Source organism: Callorhinchus milii, unplaced genomic scaffold (assembly GCF_018977255.1).
Source record: "Callorhinchus milii isolate IMCB2004 unplaced genomic scaffold, IMCB_Cmil_1.0 Scaffold7, whole genome shotgun sequence".
Taxonomy (NCBI): Eukaryota; Metazoa; Chordata; class Chondrichthyes; order Chimaeriformes; family Callorhinchidae; genus Callorhinchus; species Callorhinchus milii.
This window is the reverse complement of record NW_024704748.1, coordinates 19,652,623-19,677,285: the sequence shown is the minus strand read 5'-3', so window position 1 is coordinate 19,677,285 and position 24,663 is coordinate 19,652,623. Positions and strand designations below refer to the sequence as shown.

General features: G+C 35.4%; 1 protein-coding gene across 4 annotated transcripts; it reads right to left on the bottom strand.

Moving 5' to 3' along the window:
- Positions 1 to 691: 691 nt before the first annotated feature.
- On the bottom strand, positions 692 to 24,663 carry LOC103180706 (poly [ADP-ribose] polymerase tankyrase-2). Of its 4 annotated transcripts, none has more exons than XM_007896692.2 (27): positions 24,436 to 24,663; positions 21,549 to 21,773; positions 18,558 to 18,653; positions 17,956 to 17,992; positions 16,442 to 16,517; positions 15,762 to 15,856; positions 15,608 to 15,674; positions 14,418 to 14,604; positions 13,363 to 13,484; positions 12,628 to 12,719; positions 12,461 to 12,539; positions 12,048 to 12,219; positions 11,833 to 11,915; positions 11,217 to 11,362; positions 10,309 to 10,474; positions 9,903 to 10,122; positions 8,942 to 9,051; positions 7,641 to 7,829; positions 6,412 to 6,670; positions 5,667 to 5,749; positions 5,030 to 5,150; positions 4,820 to 4,917; positions 4,646 to 4,720; positions 4,459 to 4,564; positions 3,391 to 3,577; positions 2,694 to 2,850; positions 692 to 2,355 (listed from the first exon to the last, which is right to left on the bottom strand). In XM_007896692.2, exons 1-27 carry the CDS (start codon positions 24,650 to 24,652, stop codon positions 2,296 to 2,298), a joined length of 3,525 nt encoding a protein of 1,174 aa, XP_007894883.1. In that variant the 5' UTR covers positions 24,653 to 24,663; the 3' UTR covers positions 692 to 2,295. The 4 variants fall into 4 exon arrangements, with proteins under 4 accessions (XP_007894883.1, XP_007894887.1, XP_007894905.1 ...); XM_007896696.2 differs by having other exon boundaries at positions 11,833 to 11,912; XM_007896714.2 differs by lacking the exon at positions 7,641 to 7,829.

The window sequence follows — 24,663 nt, the reverse complement described above, 5'->3', positions numbered from 1 at the left end:
CTTTGTCTCTACATTCATCTGCTTTGGAGACAGAAACCACAAGGAATACAGCTGTGACTAGAAGCAAAGATTGAAATGAAAATTGTAACTTATACCAGACATCACATTATGCTCCAGGATGAGTTCAATGCTATTCTGTGTGTGTGCTGGGGGTGGGGAGTGTTCAGCAATTTGTCTGCCACATGTGATAACCCATCACCACGCTAACGAACATTCAACCAGAGTTCTCGATCCATCACTTACACACAGACATTTCCATGCGTCTGGAATGGAATGCGTAAGAATGTCCCACCTGTTAGGACTTTGGTTTGCTACAACTTGAAGTTAATACAGCGCCCTTCACACAGGGTAGCATTTTTGAGTGCTGAGAAATGATATAGTTTGACATTAAATTGCAGACTCGACTCATAGGAGCCAAATGGGAAGAATCCGAGCTACCAATGTGCCCCTCCAGTCCTGTCGATGAGACAGGGTGGCTGGTGTGGCAAGTCACACTTTGATCTAATTGCCCCAATGATAGTATGAAACTAATTTTAATCAACTAATCTTAGGTCCAGAAATAACAGGCATAATCGTAAACACAGTACTTGTAAAATAAATAGGTAAATTACAAGTAATTTAGTAAAAAAAATCGGCTAACATTCAAAACAAATTAGGATGAAAAAGACATGGAACAGAACTTCTTAAAAATGTTTTATTGTGACATTTTTAAAGTTCTTTATTGTTACATAATTACAGTAATAAAGTTACTCAACATCTCAGTGACATTAAAATGAATGTCAAGGGATTTTTCAGTCTTAGTGCATGAGCTGCAAATTTTTTAAAAAATGCTTTATGTGACACTTTATTCCTCAAATACATAACTGTGAGATTCATTGATGTATTGTATCTTAGTTGTTTTTCTGCAGTTCTGGTAGCAAGGATTTTTTTTCTCAAAGTCAAATGAAAAGATACAAATTGAGTTGACAAACGGGAATTTGTGAATTGACTCTCGTAGGTGGACAAATCAAAAATTTATTTAATTCTAAAAAAATGCAATGTATATTGGATAAGGTAAGACTTAAACCGGTTTCTGGTACATTTCCATACATTGAGAACAAGTTCAGATTAACATACATATTATGGAATGAACCTGCACTAAAAACATCCTTCTTATTAAAACAGCCTACACAAAATTGTATATGCTTTACAATAATCATTCATCAACACACCATTAGGATGCAAGCGAATATAATGTAATGAGCTAACACAAGCATGGAATGTGACAAGTCATTTAAGTTAAACACAGTTCTTGATGGGTAGGTTGTACACACTGCACAATGATCATATAATTAGAAATTTAGCTTACAATGAATTTCAAGTGATAGGACCATATTAAAACACTGAACTTTTAGTTAATGGATTAAATGACTAGGGAGCACAATTTTTTTCATGCAACTAAAACAGCAAGTCAAAAAACAATTATACACATGCCCTAAGTCTATTTTTCTCCATGCATATCTTAATGTTAACGGTCAGTTTTATGTAATTTCATGACTCATTTACATAATTCATGGATAGTAGTATAATTTTTCTTCAAGAATAAGAAAAATTATAGTAATGAAAGTGCAGGCAGATTTTTCAAAATCTATTCACTTCCCTTTAATGGGACTTCAATGATGATATAGCTGGGATATTTTAAATTTGTGATACATCAAGGAACTTTTGAAAAATTACCTATTAAGCTGTTCAAAAGATTCTTAAGTCTGCACTTCAAAACACAGTACATTCATATTACAAAAGCAGTGTAAATAAGTTACTGGACTAGTACAAAATCATTTTTATTTACAATTGTTTTACAAATGAGTATACCATATTATGGTGTTTTTAATCTGAAACACTGCTAAATGTTCTGCAAATTCAGTATTCTATAGAGATCGAGTGTCATGATTAGACTAGCAAAGAGCAACAGAAATCCGAATTCTGTACAATTATTTCAAGTCACTTTCTGCAAGGAAGGCATTTCATCCATAATTTGAAAAGCAAAAGCCAGCTTTCTTCTGGAATGGTTTCTATTAAAGTGCTGGAATACTGGCAGTTCTCCAGAAAAGTTACTTCCTTTGTACACTGAAGGTTTTTTTTAGGTTGTTCAATTGACATTCTTCACATTGTAAAAGCTATCAACATTCTGTGGGGTGTAACTGTTTTTGTTTTCAAAATATGAAATTATATAATGTGTTCACCTTCCAAACAAATGCAAATGTAACATTGCAGTGTATTTATGTCAACTTTGTGATACACTGTTTAAAAAAAGTATCAATCAGATGAATTTTCTGGCTTCATAATCTGATAGGTTATCATATATTCAGGGTAAGCCTGGGAGGAGAAAAAGCAAAAACACAATTGGTCACTTTTGCAAGTTTGTTTATTTAAAAAAAAATACTTTAGCTAAATAATTAACTTATGTAATAAGAAGAAACATTTTAAAATTCTTGGGTAATACAAGAAAGATCAGTTTTGTGAGAGACAAAGGAAATGGAAATAATGAAAAACAAGTTCCAAGAATCCTGAATATAAACTGAAAAATGCAAAAAGGTCCAGGGAGGGATAGTTGCTTACAGCTACAGGAAGCATATAGTATATAAGCAAACATTCCTCATGAGATTAAATGAGGAGGCTAAGAGGCACAAATACATTAAAAAAAATAAACACACCTGTTCGCCTCTATAAATGACATACTCAGCTAATGCTAGACCATTCACACTGGGCCGGCCAGTGACAGAATGATGACCAGGAGGAGCATGAGCCATTTTCATTGCACTGAACTGCAAGAATGACTTGCCTAGTGTTACTCGACAAAACACCATTTGTCTGTGGAAGGAGGGAATAAAATAACATAGAAATTCAGCAATTTAAACATAATTTATTTAACTAAACATTCGTTACAAGTTTTTTTTACTGTATTGTATCAAGTACATAATTCACCACTTACTTTTTTATGTAGTTAAGTAGAAATGGACAAAGTACCGGACTACCGTGTAGAAATCCAACATACAGGACTACAGTCACTGTTGTATACATTTCATATTCCAGATTTTAAATAGCATTTAGTCATCAGCAACGCCAACTATAGCACTTCAGAATTTAAAAAATAAAGTTCTCCCTCACACATACTTTTTTTGGTGAACAAGTCAGGCATATAACCTGTTCCCAAGAATTCCACTTATGCCACCCTTAACCTGAATGCAGAGTTACAGGTTTATATAGCTCAAATTTGATGGTCAATAACTGAAACACCAGACATTTAGCCCAGCCAAACCGCATTGCTTATGTTCTATAAAACAATTTACTAAATAAGAGTGATGCTGCTAGTCACGGAAAATCTGATAATTACAGACAATAGATTCTTACCTGTGACAAATGTAACATGACCTGTCTTTATGTAAGGGACAGCCAGTGCCACCGCCTATTCCATAAACATACTGGTTACTTTTGGACGAATTTTCTGCAAAATATATGCCTGCTCCAAACATTCCTCCAATGTAAGCATGCCTTTCATCAAACCCCTTGTGTATTATTGCATTTACAAAGGGAGAACCTGTGGGAGTGGGTAAGAGAGTAAAAGCTACTTAAAGACACAAACAAACCAGTATTTAATATTGTAAAACCACCAGATATTATGCACATTCACTACTGGGCTGCCTTTGAGGGTTATATAATACCTAAATACAGCAATCTTTAACAGATCTTAAACAGTGTATGTTACAGTGAGTGCGCTAAGTTCAAGTGTTGCAATAAGAGATAGTACAAAAGCACTAAAATGTAACATTTATTGCAAGCTATACTATACTACACAATGTCTCTTCACAAATATGAAAAATTTAACATTAAATTGCATCATAAAAGGCAGGAAAAAATATTAGATTTGTGCCCATTATTCTTTGTATGCAGAGCTTCTGTGTTTCAGCAAAACGACCAAACAAACAGAGGGCATGAGAAAAAGTAATCAAAGAGCACTCTCAGTCAGAGGGACTTTTTTTAAAAAAATGTTATGCCCTTGTTACCACATTTAAGGAAGCAATGTGCAGTTTGAAACTTTTTTGAAACTCTGGAAGACGTTAATACACTAGTTCACCCACAAAATACAGACCAGTCACGCCACCTTACAGTACAGTCTGAAGTGCTTTGAGAAGTCTTCTCAACACTATATCAAATGCAAGGTTACTATAGTAGACATTCTGCCTCATATGTTCAACCACCATGTGCAAAGAGGAATGTATTAAAGTAATGCAACAACTGATGGCGAATCTTTGAAGACCCTTTGAAGCCTGATTAACCTTGAGCTGCAAAATTAAGGCTTAGGAAAAGTGTAGATGCTATGCAGCTGGTCTCAAGCGCCACCCTCTGCATGGTGGCTTGAGAAGTGGCTACTACACTCCGAATTTGTATTCATTAACATTTTGGTGTTACCATGCTTACCATGAAATAGCATTCTTTCATTTGAATGGTTGTGATTTTCCTCAGATACTTCTTTTCTTCGGTGAGTGTACCTCTCCCACAGTCTTTTGTTACATACCCTTTGAATCTGAAATAATTTTTTGATGAGTTTCTGATTTACTGGTACAAACCAAAACATGGAAACAAATAATTGGTAATATTACAGCACCTTTAAAAAGTTGTATTTATTAAAAACTCCTCCAGCATGGCCACCATCTCTGTGTTCTCGAACCGTGCTCTGCATCTGTATAATTTTCATACAATATTACCTCCACAAACAAAGCAGGCAATGCAAATAAAGAGTATTGCATACAATAAGTACAAAGTAAAAATGGATGATTACCTCTTCTTCTACAGACTGGAACTCCTTGTCATCTGGTAACAAATCAATTAGTATTGTACCACTGCCGGAAGTGTTTAAAGTTATATATGGATTGATGCCTATAATTGGAAAATACTCAGTTAACTCAGTTATAAAGTTTCCAGAGCTCCTAAAGTAATAATTATTGAGTTACAGGATCTTCACATTAAATATACTGGTTCACAAACAAACCTTGCTGTCCAGCAATTAGTCTTTCAACTCCTTTAATGATTTTATGTCTATGTCCGTAAGCATTTATTCCAATTTCTTTGAGTTCTTTATGTCCCATTTCAAACAATACATCTAATGTGATCTGCAAAAGAATATGAGAAATAGGTGAGAAAGGCTGCAGTCAAACAAGTCGAGAGGGACTACAGTTTGCTTAAAGAAATACATTTTTTAATATTTAAAAAAAGACTTGAATATCATTTCATATTTTTGTAAAAGCTTCAGTTTCACGATCCATGAGATGATGGAGTCAGATCTCCATGGATACTAAGACAGAACATCAATGTTGTAGTGAGGAAAAATTTCCTATCAGTCAGCAATCTGAATGACCCAGACAAAATGAGGTTATTAGCAAATTCAAGAGAATTATATAGGTATTTTATTCACAAAACACAGTCAATCCACTTTACAGTATATCCTCAAAAGGGGCAATACAAAATATGATAGAGAACGCAGCATTGTTGCAGACTTTGGCCAAGATATTGACCAAGTAAAAGGAAGCAAGATTTGCATTTGACTTTGGTTATGCAATACCCAACGTACTTAATTATAGCACCATATGAGGAGAATATGAGAAAGTGCATGCTGCTATAAAACCTACCTGTTCTCTTTCAAAAATGTCACATAAATGTTCCATGCCCAAATTCCTCATAAACTGGTTAATAGTCATATCTATTCCCGGAACTATAATAGAAGATATCAAAGGGTGAATAACAAAGTATTATTGAATCACCTCCTCCACTCCATTTTGAAGTCTAATATGAAATTCAGTTTCCCAGCCGTATTCGTACAATATATGATTTAATTTATAATCTATACTGGACATGCATACTTCAATGCAGCCAGTAACTGCATATGTGGCAACAGGTCAAGACTTTTTTTCCCCATGATTCAATGCAGCCGGTAAGTGCTATAGCTGCGTTATGAGTTAGGAGATAATTTGCATAGGAATTAGGATGTTTTTGCAAAGAATCTGTTATGATTTAGCCATTTATCCAATTTACAAAATACGACAAGTGCAAAGAAATCAAAGTATTTTTTGGTGGGAAACTGAATGGGGCTTAGGTACATGTACAACTTAGGTAATTATGACAATTTATGGAAATAACTTATGCGAATCTATGTTTCATGAAGATGAGAATTTGTTACTGTCAAGACAAAAACATAAACTGTAATTATACAACAATAACATTCACTTACAAAACAGACTACAGAATCACAACATAAAGAAAATATAGAAAAATATAGGCCATTTGACCAATCGATTAGAAATCTACTCTGCACATCCACTGTGTGAGTGAGGGAGAAAGAGAACAGAGAAAACATTAAACATTAAAACCCCTTACCTTCTTTTTTCTCAAAACCAATAGTTCCTTCTGCACCACATAAGCTGCCACTTGAAGCCAGTTCAGAAAAACTATTTGTAAGATTATCTAGACTGGTTGAAGCTGAGAGATGTGATGGACTGGAAGGCACAGAGGGTAAGGAAGGAGCTGTGGTTCCTGCTGTTTGAGATGCATTGATTACAACAGCGTGAGGCTTATAGCAGGATGGCAGAGCAGATGGAGGCATTGCAGCAATCAACAAGGCTCGGACATCATCAGCCTGAATAGAGGAAAACATTACTTCAACTGAAATGCTAAGATTCTCAAAAGAAGCTGAAAATAATTTACAAGATTACAGCTGAACAATAGTGTGTAAGAGAATACAGTACATCCCAATGGGCAGACTTTAAAAAAAAGACTGGCTGAATCTCCTTCAATGTGTCATCAAGTTTAGGCTTTAAAGCTTAGTTAACAGATCTTAGATTTTTTTTGTTAAGCAGGATTTTCCGCACTTAGCCCCACTAAGCCAAATTAAACCAAATCCCATAACTGGGAATTCAGGTTAGCTCTCAGGCAACCCTTACTCCCATCCAAAATATGGGCCCCAACCATCAAACGATGTCACATCATCAGATCTTAGATGAACCAGCACAAAGTGATCTCCCTACTTACCCTAATAAAAGAAAAAGCCAAATACCTGAGTGTAAACCTTCTGGGTAACAAAATTGAATAGAAATAGTCCTAATGACAAATAAATGTAAATTGTACTTAATATGGTTAACAGGTGATATTGCTGTAAAAACTACATATACGTATTTTTTACAAACACGTATTTAAAAAGTGAAAGCTTACATGACTTAATCGTCTATTTAAAATATTTTGTCTTACTAAAAAATAAGGCTACAAAAATGAACTAAATAATGTATTTTTGCAAATACAAAAATATAATGTCTAAAAATCAACAGTCCTTATACAAACTTAATTTATAACAATTCAAAAAGGTAGAATATTCCATTAAACTTGCAAAAGGGTAGGGTCAATCCATTCTCCCATGCAGTTTCCAAATAAAACAATGTACAATGAAAACCATTACACAATTGCATATTATGTCCTGATTCATTTTTAGTATAATGTTCCTAATAGATATCCTGATAAAAATCATCACTGAAGTGTTTTTTTCCCCACAAATGTCACTTTACAGAATTCTAACAAGTATATGGAGAGCAATTTTGCTTTAACAGAATACATACAGTGACTAGGTCTAACGGAGTTTGCCCTTCCTGGTTTTTCATTGTGGGATCAGCTCCATGCGCTAACAATAGGGCACACAGTTGTGTCCGCCCTTTCTGGGCTGCTTCATGAAGGGGAGTAAAGGCCCACTTGTCTGTTGCATTTACGCAAGCAATATACTTTATCAACAAGGCTGCTACATCCACATGCTGGAACCAAACAAATCAAAATAAAAATTTACATTCAACTGCTGTTCTGCTTAAAATTATAACAAAACAAATATAGTGCATGCCAGTTAATGGACATCAGCCTTGTCTTGGGTGGAACCAAGGTAAAACTGCCTTGAATTCAGCATACCAGGTTAAAGGACTATACTATAAGGAGTTTGGAACCCAGTTATGTTTCCATTCAGACATTTTCCTTCCTCTCCAATTATTTGCTACAGTGACACACAAGGTAAAATGTACTGATAAATTTATTTTGAAAAACTAGAAACTTATTTAATAGATTTCAGCAACATATGAAGGAATGCAAAATAAACCACTTTAGGTCACTTAATGACTTACTCTTCTTTATACAAAGAAAGAGAACAAAGAGGCGCGATTACTCAGTGCAAAGTGTAGTGAGCCTTACCCTTTCAACCATACATTTTGTGGTAGAAAACAATGTGATGCCAATAAAAGCCTATAGAAAAGGTTTTCTGCATGTCAGTTTCAAATAATATTGTGAATCTAACCATGAGATATTTATCTATATTGATGAAATCTATACCTTAATTCACTCCCTCTCTGGTTATCCTCAATCAGTGAAACCCAATTTCATATTTACCAAAGAAAATTAAAACCTTACAGTCACCTATTCCAAGAAATGCTACAATGAGATTCTGGGCAACCAAAAGGCAAAAGCTAAAAGCTGAGGAGTTCCTTTGACTTCCAATCAAATTATTCTCACTGACATTGAAAAATTAAACAAAACAAATGTAGTGCATCTATATTTGATCGAGGACACCTTGGGATGGCTCCAAAAAGTTATAATATACAGTTAATGATAGAATCCTCAATTGGTTACGAAAAAAATATCTTTTATCATTACATCATTCAATATTTGATAATTCAATGATGAAAAGATGTGCCTCTAATAACTGTTCAAAGCAATCATCTTCAGTTTAAAAAAAACTACTGCTTTAACCTTGAACACAAGTAGAATATTTTTATATTCATGTAATTGGAATACATGCTTCTTTCCAAGCAGAAATAATAACTTAAGTAACCAAATATATTTCACAGCTGAGTACTTAGTCCACATTAAACAGCATTCTTACCCCATATGAAGCAGCATTATGCAAGGGAATCAGGCCACCTTTGTCTTGAGCATTCACATCAGCACCACGTTGTAATAGGTATTCTGCAACTTCTAGATTGTTGTACCCAGCTGTTAACAAACATGAATATTGCAATAAAGCATAAACAACGGTGAAGTAATGCTTGAAGTGGTTAATAAGATGAATTCAGTATTTGGATGCCTATCAAATCACAGGTTGAAAGTCACTGCAGGATCATATGTTAAATTAGATTGAGTAATCTCAATCCAGTTCCTAGACAATAATTTGTGAGCAGAACCTACAAAGTCCATAGAATTATTTAAACCTGGTCATTCACTGGATACGTTTTGGTATTCACCACTGAGAAACTTTGGGATTATTGGAGAAAAACATAGATAGCTCGGAATGAATCTACAGATGCAATAATACACCATGAGTGAAACTTCAACAATTTACAACCTTTCTTAAACTCATTATTACTCTACATTTTTGCAGGAGTAAATAGTATTTTTTTTAAAAAAATTGAACTTTGGCACTAGTTATACCTGGCAAAAAAGACTGGTTATCATTGGTTATCCCAGCGCCTTAGGATGTGCTCCTGACGTGAAAGGGGCTATACAACTGTAATTTGTTGCTGTTCTTCATTGAGGCACTTAAGAGCACATGATCAATTAGCATTATTCTAATATAGTTACTTTTGAAAGGAGTTTATAGCATGATAGGAATAATTAAATGGGGCTTTAGGAGTGCATGAGAGATCGTTCCTACCATATTCACGTTTTTAAAAAACAAAACTTAAGATATAGCTTCTTTTATTTTAGCGTTTCGCACGTTTTTCGAGCAGATAGCTAGTCAAGAGTGTACCAGCGTGGTGGAATTCAGAGGTAAATAACAGAAATGGAAGTAATAGTTCTGAAATACTTCTATAATTACAAGCAATACAAAACCCATGAAAACTGACCTGCCAAATGTAAAGGAGTTGAATGTCTGCCCTGTGTGTCTCTGCAGTTAACATTATCTGGTGTACACAGCTTTTTCACCCTGGCCAAACAACCCTTCTTTGCAGCATCAAGTAAGGCAGCATCTCCACTCAACAGGTCCTGAATGTCTGTGTCTCCTTCTTTTATCAGGTCTAAGGGTGTATTTCCATCTCTGTTCCTCTTGGTTGGATCAGCACCATGCTAGCAATTTAAATTAAAATGAACATTGAATTTTCTGAGTCTAATTAAAAACACCAGAATATACTATCAATTAACTCAATTAAGGCAAATTATTTAAGATGAAATACATGAAAGCTTTTCTTTTGAAATGATTATCAGTATGATCAATTATTACACTTATTTTCCACCTCAGATGAATTTACTTACCAGTAATAAAAGTTTACAAATTTCATATTTTCCCTTAGCTGCAGCCTCATGCAATGGAGTAAACTTCCACAAATCTGCTACATTTACTACTGCACCATGTTTAACAAGCAGTTCGGCAACTTCATAATGCCCATAGGAACAAGCATTGTGCAATGGAACCAAACCCCTAAAACACAGATAAAAGGAAATCAAAAATACAATCAAGATGTTAAATATTTGATAGAAAGGACATAAAAAGTATTCTATATTATCAAAGTAATGGAACTACAAACTCTCTTAATTTATTAAAAACAGTTTTCATAATAACAATACCACCCCTCGTCGCTCCCCCCACTCCACCCCTTTAAAAAGAATGTCTGCATGTACTATTATGTAATGACAATGTTTTCTGGTGATTTATTGGAAAACAAGGACTGAAAGTTGAGGCATAACATTCCTTTGCAGTGTAGGAGTTCATTTCTTACAATGTTTTGATGCTTGTTATTTTACTTTGCTTACCTTTTCCACCACCAAAGGTGGCAATCACCTCCAGATAGTTATTCTTGAGTGGAGTGTGAATTTATGTACAGAATGAGGAAAGAGAGTACTGTAGAAAATGTCATTGTAAATCATACTATGTGCAGTTAGTCGTGAACAACAAGTAATAATCTTTGCATTTTATAAAACACCGATAGCATTGTAAATCATCAAGCTCCTCACAGGAGCTGTTGTCAAGCTGAAGAGCCTAAGTCTTCGAGTTTATAGGTAAATATTTTGAAAACATCACGGTTGCATGTTGCAATCTTATTCCTGGAATCCAAACTTTTACTTAGCTCCAAACTAACAATAAACATAAATATCTCCAATTTGCACTGCACCAAGAATTTAGAAAAGTTTTTTTTTTCCAGGAGAAAACTACTAAATATTACCCTTTGTCCTTGGCATGAACATCAGCTCCATGTTGCAGCAAATATTCCACAACGGACACTCTGTTATAGCCAGCTGCAAAATGGAGTGGTGTAGATTGTCGACCTTCTACATCTCTGCAGTTTACATTCTGAAGTGTACATAGCCTCTGAAATACAAATAAGACATTAGACATTTTCCCTTAACTGCACTCCCATAGGCAATCAGTTATTGTCTCTTTACATAATTAATTTTTTCCTCTTCCACAAATTCTTCCAGCATCAAGGGAAATTAATTCAAAGAAGCAGTAGTATAATAATGTGTTAAAAAAAGGGACATTTCAGAGCACAGTGGCTGAAAGTGCGGCCATAGATAGTGGAACTGAGAGCACAAGGGAAATGCAGGAGGCCGCAGCCAGTCGAGCAGAGGGTCGGAGGGAGAGGGAGGGAGAGAGAGAGAGAGAGAGAGAGGGAGGGAGATTATATATTTATTAAAAACTTATGTTGAAAAATTGAAGTCTGGTAAAACCATCACCATCTTGATCTATTCGTGAATGACAGTTAGGAAATAGTAAGAATTAAGTTCTAGGTCTTATATTGGTAGAATGTTTGCTGAACACTGTATTGACAAAATATTTACCTTTACAACATCTAAGTCTCCAGCTTTGGCTGCTTCTAATAATTGCCGATCCACATCTAAATTTCCAACACAGACATCTTCTGCTGGGGAAACAAAAAAGATTTTTCCACAGTATTAACCTTATGCTAAATTCAGCACAAAAAAAATCTTCAAAACATTTCAAACACAATGCAACTAGTCTTCCTATTCTCTCCTTTTTACTGATCTAACTTTACCTTGTAACATCTGCTGTACGCTTTCATTACCCATTTGCAATGCAGTGAAACCTTGCAAGGATACGATAGATGAATCAGATCCTGAGGTCAGCAATAAACGACATGTCTGAAGATGCCCACAATGTGCAGCCCTGTGTAAAGGTGTCTGGCCAAGATTGTCCAAGGCATTCACCTAATAATCATAAAATTGAAACGCTAACTTTCCAACATAATAATCCTTGCATTGGAAATAGTGTCTTATCACTAAAATAATAATTTTTTTACAGTTCTACAAATTCAGTAAAAATATATTAACGCAATTAGATTAGAACAAATTATAGATCAAACACTGAAATATACAAATGTAATACAAAGTTATGTTCTCTAGTGATTGCAAGTTTTGCTTTGAATACTTTGAAAAGATAATACACTACCTTGGTTTCATTTTTTACAAGCACATCTATCACATCATTATGTGCCTTTTCTGAAGCTACATGAAGTGGTGTTAAAAAGCTGAAAAATAGATAGATTTGTTAAACATGAATATCCTTTCAATTTTAATGTACAAATTGGCCAAAGTAATTTTTTTAAATCAACTTACTCTTGTGTCTTTTCGTTCACATTGGCTCCTTTTCTTAATAATAATTCAGCCACTTGTTTTCGTTTTGGGTATTGAGAGGCAGCGACACAATGCTATTACATTAAAAAAATGAACTTTTTAAACTTACAAAAAACGAAATTTACAAGATTGCTTTAATTGAATAACAAGCAAACCAAAACAGTTATGTTAATAAGAAAACATGCATGAAGACCCATTAGGCAAAAAATATTTTCAATATGTGTAAGAATGGGGTGGAGAAATCTCAAGTCTAAATATTTTCTGTGTTCTACGTTGTGCGACTTGAGTAATAATCCTTGCATTTGATATAGTGCTTTTCACATCTTCTAGATGTCTCAAAGCGCTTCACTGAATATACTGTAAGGTGAATTGATTGTATATTTGTGGGCGAAACGCGGCAGCCAATTGCGCACAGCAGTGTCCCACACAGTCGTAGATTGCAGTGACCAATTTTATTATTTTTTTCTTAAGGGATTATTATTCAAGAAATCGTATTAACCGAACATTTGAGTATTCAACCATATTCAACTGAACATTCAGATATCAAGAAATAATAAAAAAAACATTCATGCTTATGCATTCAATATTGCCCAAAAATATAAAAATAAAAATGAAGTTTCATTTAATGAAATTTGAATGCAGTTAGCTATTCAGTGTAGCCCAACTTGATTCATTTAATGTTGAATATATAAATTGGAAAACAGGCAGGATTCTTACCAGGGCTGTTTCATGAGTTTGCGGATGTTTAAAATTCACAATCTCTGCAGAAAGATGCCTTTTTACCCGGACAATATCTGCTTCTTTTGCAGCCTGTAGTAATGAATGTCCTTTGAATTCATCTACAAAGTGAAATTAATTTATTTATCAATACCAAAAAAATATTTAATATTTCCATTATCATTCATAACTAAAGCATTTTGCAGTGTTTTAAAAACAACTCATCTACAGTGTACAGGAAGCCAAAAATCCGCAGTTAAAAATTGTGGCTATACAGTACGATGCAAGTGAAACGTCCATATTCAATTCTATTTCAGGGCGCAGTGGCTGAAAGACCGGCTGCCGTTCCACCATTGGCGGCCGTGCTCTCAGCCACTACACCCCAAAACACTCTCCCTCAAACCCCTCCATCTTTGCCCACTCCTTCCCCATTTTCAGATCACACTTGAAGTCCTTCCTCTTTAACCGTGCCTATGGTCACCACTCCCCAGCTTGATGTCAGGCTTGGCCACTGTTAAGCTCTCCAGGATGCTACCCCGCATGAAGGTCACTATATAAGTGCAAGTTTTTGTTATTAAAAACTCTGGCCTTGGCATTTGATACTGCTTTTATACCATTATAAATGAAGCATCTTCTCTAGCCATTATTTCCAAATTGAGTTTGAAAATAAAGCATCCAATTTCAGCATTCTACATGCATAAAATTGGATGGTCGACTCTTTAATATCATTAAAAAGCTATTTGTTTAAAGCGCTCAGATAGTTCAGCAGGGTGACCACTGCAAATTGTATCAGCTATGTTTATACTGCACTTGTTGCCCTACTTTTGAAATCATCTCCTTCAGGTGGTGTCAGAAGTAGGGCTCCAGTAGCCAATATTTATTTGCTGCTGAAATTGCAATGATTCACCAAACGTCCAATATAAGCACAGCATGCATAGACTGTTTAAGAATGTATGCTCTTTTAACAAACATGGTCCTGAATTATTAATTCCGACAACTTTTAGGATAATTAGATTCTAGGCTAATGACATAAAAAAAGTTTTAGATTTACTTACATGCTAACCGTTCTTTTAGTTGTGGAGTAGGTGCTAAATCAATTGCACTTTTAGAGTGACAATTCAGTAAAGTTGGATCAGCACCATAGCTCAACAACAGGGAACACACTTCTGCTCTGTTTTTAGAGGCAGCCTCGTGTAAAGGAGTAAACTGCCACAGGTCCATAGCATTCACACAGGCACCATGCTGCGAGAAAGTTTCAAAGGCAATTTAAAAAAAACTATTTTTTAAGCATAAACAGTACAGCTTTGTTTAATCCTTTAGGTACTACTGACAGATGTCATCAGGTTTCAACGTGTAGGTATGAATCTTTCTTAAACATGGACAAGGATTTTCACTGGCAAATTGCATTTGGACTCCAGAAAGATGATGGTGCAACAATTATTATATTCATGGTCTTATAATTTTAGCATCATTGGGATATAGATGGGAGGCTGCAATCACTGGAATATTTGGTTATATTTTATCTCTGGNAAAAATGACATAATTGTGAAAGGTGATAGAACGATTCTATCTAATACATAAATACAATATATAGTCTCTTGGACAAATCGAGGCAGATTCTGTGAAACTCATGCAACACTTTGCCCCGTTAAACTTCTAACAAATCTAGCTGTCTCTAAAAGGCTGGTTTTTTTTTGCAGAATTTATCTAAGACAAGGTAACCAAAACTGCAACTTTGTTTCAAGCACCAGAACCAACAAGGAGAGAAGCGGAAACTGGATCAGAGTTTGCCATTCAGGGTCAGTTAATGTGGTGGATCTGTTCAAGCTGGTTTTATTCCAAATAAATTTCTCCTCTCAGACAGGAGATCTAAAAAGCCATTTTCCCTTTAGTCTTTCTGGTAGTAAAGGGGGATTATGAAACATTAAATCCACTTTCCGCTATACAAATGTTTTTTCAAGCCAAATGAAAATTCTGATCATACACATACATTCATATAAATTAATTCATGGCCCAATATTTTTTGTGAAGTACTCAAAAATATTATTTTTAAAACCATTTTATTCTGAACTTTTATCAATAGATTAGTATTCATTCTGAATCTGGACAAGATATATTGCTCTCAGCCAACCACCAGAGAAACAAGCACACATCAACGTTTGGAACAGATTAATTGAAGATTCATTCTCATTAACACAATAAACATGATCTGGAACCTCAACAGTGATGAGAATAAAATACTGACCTTAACCAAAAGTTCTGTGACTTCATAATGGCCATAGGAACATGCATTGTGCAGAGGAACCAAATCTCTAAAATACAAAACATGAAAATATTTTCATGTATAGCCCATGTGAAATAATTAGAATGGCTCTAAAACAATTGTGATAAATGATTACCCTTTATCCTTAGCGTGAACATCAGCACCATGCTGAAGGAGCAGTTGTACGATCTTAACACGATTATATCCTGCTGCTAGATGAAGTGGAGTAGACTGTGGAAAGAAATGAAAACCATTTCAGGAGAAGGCACTTTTCCTATTAAAATCTTAGTTTATATGTCTGTAATTTATGGACGTTTACTACAACCAGCTCCTTTGTGAACTCCTTAATAAGGCACCCCAGTTTAGTTCTGTGTGTATTCATACTATACTGGAAGCACAGTACATCTGGCTTCTGGCCCTGACTAACCAGTGTCCTGTGTTAAAAGATGGCTGCCTTGCAGATCAGCATTTTACCACTGATATGCAATAGGTGAATGCACAGAAAATGATGCCAGTATTAGTTGCTGCATATTGCGCATGTGTACTATACCCAGGAAGTAACTTTAGTAGGGCTTTGTGTGAATAGTACTCAATGGGTAGAAAGTGAAGTCAGCTGCAACCTGACAGAAGGCTGCCATTTCTCATACTTCAATTTAATGCAAGGTTTGATTTAATGATCCCAAACATGGGAGTTCGCCATTTTATCGTGCTTCTCTTATATTGAAGCTAGACGTTCACCAGTATTCTTAAAACTGTTCAAAGGTACCACCATTTTGGATGGTTAACACAGTAACAAATAATACACAATAATCTTACCTTTCTACCATCACTTGCATGGCAGTTTACATTCAGTGGTGTAAGCAGGGACATCAACTTTTCTTCATTTCCACTCCTATAAATAGGTATTCTTATTACATTCTAGCCCATGTTACTTATGTGAAAAGATACTTGATGCAATTAACCATTCCTACTGATATAGCTGCATCTAAATTAACAGCACTCCATTCTATATCATTGCAGATCAAAATAGCTACTTTGTCTATTGATACAATTGGTTTAATTACACATTTACTTCTTAAATAACTTAGTTAATAATACATTATGAATAGTGATAACAAAAATAATCAGTTTTGTAGAGTCACTGGAGTGTGACGATCTGCAAACACGTTTTACACTTAACAGAAGTGTGCCATATTAAAATGCTATAGCTCCTTGATAGCCAACAATGATCTGATGCCACCATGTGGTGAAGAATTGTAGAACTAGTGTTTCACTCCAGTGACTTGCTTAGCATCACATTCTGTCTGAATTACATCAAATGTAGCAAAGAAGCAATCAATGTTCATGACATCATGTCAACATTATGAACATCCAAGCTTCATACCTGCCTACAGACTTATGTAAACTACAGATGAAAAGGTTCGCTGATGTTTCATCAGTCCAGCTTAAATTGCATTTCAATGTTCACATTATTTTTAGTGTCCCAATAGTTTTGTTAGTCATAGATCTGAAAATAAGATGATCTAGGATTATCCATATAATAAATTCACAACTGAATCCTCTCAATTAAAAAAAATTGACAATCTGTGAAACTGATTACCATGCTCTTCATTATCAGAAAATAGTATTAAAATTGCTTAATTCCTTAAAAAACAATAATCAACTTGACCCTTTTTTGACAAACAGAACATAACATGTGTGTCACTTATATCCTCCATAAGCCCCCCGTAATCAACTATTGATCATTATTCAATTTTTTTTCTAATGAAGTCAATCCTTGGTCTTAGGCTTCTCTCTACTTGAACAAAACCAAGTTTATTTTCATGTCTTCGTGGACAACAGCTAAAATAAGCAACCATCTAAGATTTATGGCATCATCAAAATGTTTCAATGAAATATTGCCTTGTAATCAGACACAGGCATCTTCTTTCTCCTGTAGTTTTTCCGACAAGTAGGGCATACACCATTACGTGCTAATCAGTGGAACTAGGGTTAGAGTTCTTCTACCAGTGAAATTTTAACAAGTGTTACACATTTATTCTTCACGTTACCACAAGATCTTCAGAATGCAAATGTGTCTTGAGCATATGCGGGACATTGCATCTTAAATCACAAGCGTGACACTTCTCAAGCTTCCAAGTCCTACCACCCAACCTCAGAATAAAATTCGTAACCATCTCCATAAAGGTAGAATTATGGGCACTGGGAATAAAAAGACTAAATGTTGTAAATTTGAAACAGAAACAAAAATGAGCAGGGAAACCACCGTCTTCTGGAGAAAATAGGTTAAGTTACATTTTCTGATAATATTTCAGAAGTGGGAGACCTACCTTGCAGTCTCCAGTAACTCATCCTTCTTGTAGTCACCTGTAAATGTAAGTACAATTAGCTAAAAACTTTAATATAAAAGCAGAAGTAACTTCCAAGAATTTGAAAAGGGCTTTTTATGTTAATTATATTTATACTGCTTTTTGGATAGATTTTATACATTCACCCAAGGCACAGGTCTCACAAATAGCCGAAAGCATTTGAAATAGGATCACAAGATTGGCTTGGATAAAAGAGTCCTTTGGCCCATTTGGTCTCATCCTTCCAGAAAATCCACTACCATTCTTCCACCACCATCAATCAGTTTCTTAAATAAATCTAATGTCCTAGTCTTATTGGTCCAGGTTTCACTGAATGCATTAAGACTTTAAAAACAGGAAAATGAGTTTCAGAAAAACGATATTCCTTTCCAACCCTCATTTACTCCCTAAACCCCTTATAAGATCAGGAAACAAGCCTGTCCTTTCACGGTGTAAAGGTATGTACAGCATGCTACTTAGTGCTGCAAGATACCAGAATTCTAACTTGCATCATGTTGAGCATCTTTCTCATTACAGAGACAGCATTACAGCCAAAGGTCATGCAGAGGTTTAAAATCACTCACCTGTCAAAACAGCTTTAGCAGATAGATCTGCCAGATCGAACGCTGTCCTCCCATCAGTATTACGAATTTGTGGATCAGCTCCATGTTGAAGCAACACTACAATACAAGTAAAAAAAGTCTTATAAATATGAAAAATTAGTGATGCAAGAACATGAGAAAAATATATATTCAAATAAGGCACAGTACTAGTCATGTTCAGTACTCAAAATATATTGAGGGATGGCAAATAAACATTGTGGAAGCAAATACTTAAATCTATCCTTAATATGAATTCTACCTTGCATGGTAATTTTTCAAGAAGATTTATGAGTTTCCTAGAATATATTGAGTTTAATAGTAATAAGGTTTCCCTCACAAATTATTTCCAAGATTTTTTTAATATTGTAACTAATGACAATGGTGAAAACATTACTCAATCTGAAAACAAAAGGCTAGGTCAGGAAAAATAATGTGGGAGGTTTGTTGTGTTGAAAAACAAACAGTGGGAAACCCGTTCTCAATAATTAATACACATTTAAAAATGTTACAGGTAATATGCAACTCATTTAACCCAACATTAAATTAAATATACTTAAAGTACATGGAAGTTTAATGCCCTCCCTTTCCCCAGAACCAGAGTGGAGCATTGATTCAACAACCTGAAGTTCTATTATACCCTTTCCATTAATTTGAAACAATTTTACAGAAGGAAAGTAATGTACCTTAAACATTTATTAATGCAGTAATAAATCTGAAGTATTTGAAAGTAGATTAATGTTCATAAAATGCCACTAACTCTTAAAATGTGATAATTAAAAGCTATTTACTACATCATTCCTAAAAGGTTTTTATCCAAAAACATGGTTGGCAATATTGGGTCAAGATTGGGATTACATTTAAAAAAATCTGATTTTAAAAGTCCTTATTTTAGGGATTAATATTTAGAATGACCTTTTTAGAAATTGCTTAACTATACATGTTATAATATAAAATAATCTTTTTTCTTTTCTTCCTGAAGTAGGATTCCACCACAGGTAATGGAAATGTTCTATCTGGAGCGATTCAATAAATTTTGTTGTGTACCTTGGTCTAAAATCCACTGTGAGGGAACTGATTCTGTCCCATGTACTGGGCACCAAAAGATAACACAACCAATAAATCACACTTTCCAATCAACCCCGTAATTCCTTGAATTGATGAACTAATCCATTGACAAGTGGAGACATTTTTAATGGTCTACCAAGAGATGTTAGATTATCTTTACACTAGTCTCACTTCAATACCACCTCATCTTTTCAGTTTTGCGATATTACTATTTTGCAATATTTTGCTTTGCAAATTCTCCTTATGTTAAAATGTGTTTGCATATTTGAGTTTTGGACATATTCTAGTTCATTTGAAGTTCTTAATACTATAAATCTTAGTTTATTACTTTTGCAGCAATCCAATTTTGATTTTCTAATGCAATTAATTTTCTAATATAATTAAACATAAATTAAAGATTAAATTATTGATTGCAACAACTATCTGAAAAATCGTAAACAAGCTGTATTTCAGCCACACATTTGAAGATGAATCATGAAAAGGTCAGTGTTCCTGGAGCTTTTCTAACCTTAAAAATGTATTCTTATCTAAATTATTAGATGATGGTTACTTCTTTATTGATTACATCCCTAATAATGGTCTTCACTACCAATCAATGGATACTAATGCTCTTACACATCCATCTTGTAATTTGTAATATAAACCTTATCTGAATAATGTCTTGAACTCAAACATGGCATTCCATCCATTTATTGTACCCTTCCATTTTGCTTAACCATACAGGAAAGGACACTATTTTCCTCCCTTTTAATTGTTTTTAAATAATCAGTGAACCCTCAACCAATGTGCAACAATCTACAGTATATTATAAAATTATGTTTAAAATCTTATATAAAAATGTAATAAGCATTGAAGGTCAATCTTTGGCATGCATTATTAAACTGTGAAACAATCATCATTGTGTGGGGTGATGATTTCCAGTGGAATGTAAATCAGTGACGAGAGGGCATCGATTCAAGGTAGAAAAGGAGGAAATGAAGGAATTTGTTTTACACACAATGCTGTCACGATGTAGAATGTCCTGCCTTTGTGATGCTTGAGGCAGAATCCATATTAGTTTTCAAAAGGGAATTAGATAAATATCTGAAGATAAATAATCTGCAAGAATATGGGGAAAAGGCAGGTAAATGAGACTAATTGCACTGCTCTTTCAAAGAGCCAGCCCAGCATGGTGATCCATACGACATTCTTCTGTGCTGTAAATCTATATGATTCTATGAAGCTTTAAAGCATCCTAGTGACCATTGGTGAAAATCCAATTTTTCCCACCCCACCCATATTTTCCCCAAGGGTTGGTGATCAGGAAAAATGGCTGATAAACCTCCTTCTTTGCTCCTTCGGATTAGCACAAGATTCAACTCAGCTGTCCCTCACAGATGGATAGCCTACCAAATGCATTGTCCAGCCTCTCAAAATTGACACTGGGATGCTTTAAAGCTTCATAAATATTTACATTTTGTTTACTTCCTATTATTAAATAACCTGCTTTATATCATAAATATAAGAGCGAGGATCTACCATAAATTGCAGGCTATGATTTCAGAATAATTCAGAAAATGATTACAGAGGTTAAATGCAACAGCAACTACTAGATAATCTACTCTTTTCTGAAACAAAAAATTGCCAGTGAGAGCGAAAAATGAAAAAAACTTTTATACAATGTGTAATAAAGTTCAACTAAATAAAATGCCTTCTTAAATTTTTTAATGAATTAAGAATGTAATTGATTTTAGAAAAGTGAATATTCTAAAGGATTAAGATCGATTCTTTTATATTATACTTTTATTAAACCACTTTTTACATCAGCATAACAATTTCTGCCAAGTTATAGGAAAAATGATCAGGAAGGGGAAATGATCTAATAAAATGATTCACGCATTTATTGAACAAAGTTACAGAAAAGCCTACCTATGCATACGTCAATTTTGCCTTTGATGGCGGCTTCATGGAGAGGCGTGTAGTTCCAATTATCTCGAGCATTAGGATCAGTGCCTTGGCGTAGCAGCAGATTGACAACTTCTGCATGGCCAAATGAACAGGCATTATGAAGAGGAATAAGACCTCCATCATCTGTTGCATGGACATTAGCACCACTCTGAAGCAAAAACTCAACTACATCTTTGCGTCCAAACCCTAGAGGGATTGACATATAGCCATAAGTTATCAAAGCAACCACACTTCATACATCCTAAAGCAAGGACTAGGTGCAACATATGTAATCTTTATTTGATTTAGTAAACTGAGCATAAATATCTCATGTTTAGTGACCTGGAAAGTGGCCCCTGTGCACATTTACTTCACCTAGATTTGTTGCACCATAGGCTTGGTGTTGTTTATAAGCATTACTAGCAATTTTTACAGGGATCCTAATTTTTTTATACACAGTACATTCATACAACTTATTTATTTTTAATAAATTCACTTTATGGACTTGCTATTCATTCATGTTAAAACCGTTCAACTTTCTGAAACCAGTCATTCTTTCACACAAACCATTCTTGCAGTGCACTCTTGTGGTGGAAAATGTTTTATCAGCTAATTACTATTTTTAAGGTTATAGTTTTCGAGGAAGTACACCCAGATTAATTTTGGTTTTAGAAAATACAATTACTTCAAGTTAAACCAAAATAAATTAAACCTAAAAAGGAATAGAGTATCTTTGATATACATGAGAGAAGAGAAATATCCATTAAAATTAGACACAGTGAGAAGAGACTCCAACTCCACACTCCCTCTATACTTGAGTGTCAATAAAGATTTTGAACAGAAGTTCCAGTCTGACACATTGAAGAGTCTTCCCATTAAGCCAAGATAATACTTAAAGGAGAATAAAATGATCTTCCACACTTCAAAACTGTAAGGCACAATAGCAAAGGGCCTGAAGCAGCTCCTCTCAAACCAAAGCATCAGAATATATGTGGTGGTACTGATTGGCACCAAAGTAGACCTCCAGGTGGCAACATGCATTGACTTCAGCATAGCACGAGCCTTCTCTGGAGCTTGACTGTCTCCTATACTGGTGTACAGTGGTGTAGACTTAGTAGCATTTAATTTTCTATATGGCAGACTAAATCCCCAAACAGTCCTGTCGAGCTAGTAATAACATTCACCTTTCACAAAAAATAAACATCCTGAAATGTTTACAAAATATAACTGATTCTCTTTGGCAAGAGAAACAAATTAGGATTCCCAATCTGGTTCATGCCCAGCTAGTAGTAACTTGCCATTATATAGCATCTTTCACATAAAATAAAATCTGAAATCATGTACAAAATAGAATAGATTTTGAAATGAAAGTAAATATTGTTTATTGGCACATAAACAACATAAACAGATGCTGCTGGTATTTTGTTATGTGCAATTACACCATGGTTTACAGGGTAGCATTTTTGCAACCACTTCTCTTTATCTGCATTCACTGCCCCCAAAGCCTGTCCTACTTTATAAGATCTTAGAAGTTTTGAAAGTGTGAGCTTCTTAGGTCACAAATAGTGCATTTCATTCTGTATCCTCCGCACATTGAATCGAAATAGGATAAGATCATATACTGAGAAAACAATATAATCCTTGCATTTGATATAGTGCCTTAACACGTAGTTAAAACATCTCAAAGAGCTTCACAAGGTAAAGAATTTACTCAGAGTAAATATACTGAAAGATGTAGCACTGCATCGTTGGAAGTGCCATCTTCAGATGAAACAGTAAACCGAGGTCTCACGAGTTACTCAGGTGATCATTAAAGATCCCACATCTCTATCCGAGAAGGGAATTTCTCTCAGCGTCCTAGCCAACAATACCCCAAACAAAATTAGTCTTTCACTGCATGGCTCTTTGTGCAACATTGCTGTACTTAAATTACCTGCTATGCTCACCTGCAGCAGAAAGAGCACATGGAACACCCACTAACACTAAGGGCAAACTTGTCACAACAAGTATCATGGACCACCATGGCAATCCCAGAAGATGATGGCAGCCTGATTCAAAACAATGTGTGAAGGATATAGAATAAACAATGTCACTCGACTTCGAGATTGTGCGCTCGAAACAGGAAAAACTCAACTCAAACGCCGCTAAACCTTTGCAGCAAAAATTTTTTTGTCACCAAAGATTCCCCAAGTCGTCATCCCACCCCCCCAAAAAAATGTTTTATTTTTAGTAAGTATTTCAGACGATACTGCTGCATTAGTCTACGTTTCGCCCTCTTAATAATAGACAACACTGTCTACTCCGACCCCGCTAACAGGGTTCTCGACTTGTCTGAACACGGTCCACTCACTACATTAAGTTGCACTTACACTACCTCGTTAAACCTCGTAATTGACGACGTGCCCATTTTACCCCAAATAAACAAACTTGCAGGACGATTTTACAGCAACAAGCTCAGTTTTCTTAAGGTCACCAATGGAGCTCGCAACACTGATCGGTGGCCTTCAGTCATTACAATGATTTTCCGACCGAAATAAATACTTTCAAATACATGTTCCCCGCAGTTTGAATTCGTCAGCTTCACAACATCGACTGGAAAGACGCTCGTCGACAAACACACACACACACACACACAAAAGAAGACCCAGGAGGTTGCATTCAACTTTCTCTTAACGAGTTGCAGTTCCATTTTACTGGTCGTCCCCCCCTCCCGTTTCTTCGCTCGAGACGAAAACACTTTTGGAGAAAATGGCAACCGGAGAGAACACACAAAAAAATATCAAACGGGAGACCAGTCCCGGTGATAGCGATGATAGCACCGGCCCGGGCTTTACTGTTACCCGAGGCCTCCGCCCTGTTTTTGTTTTACCTGCGGAGAAATGCAAAGGCGTCGACCGGCGCCCGACCGTGTCTCGAGCGTTCACGTTGTCGGCGCTGACCAGCCGCTTCACTCGGGCCACGTCCCCGTTCCTGCAGGCCTCGAACAACTCCCGGGCCGGGTCGCTGTGAGTCGGGACGGGAGAGCGCTCTCCGGGGCTCGAAGTGGAAGGCGAGCCCGCGGCTCCCGGACACCGGCGGGAGGCCATTAAAGAGCCAG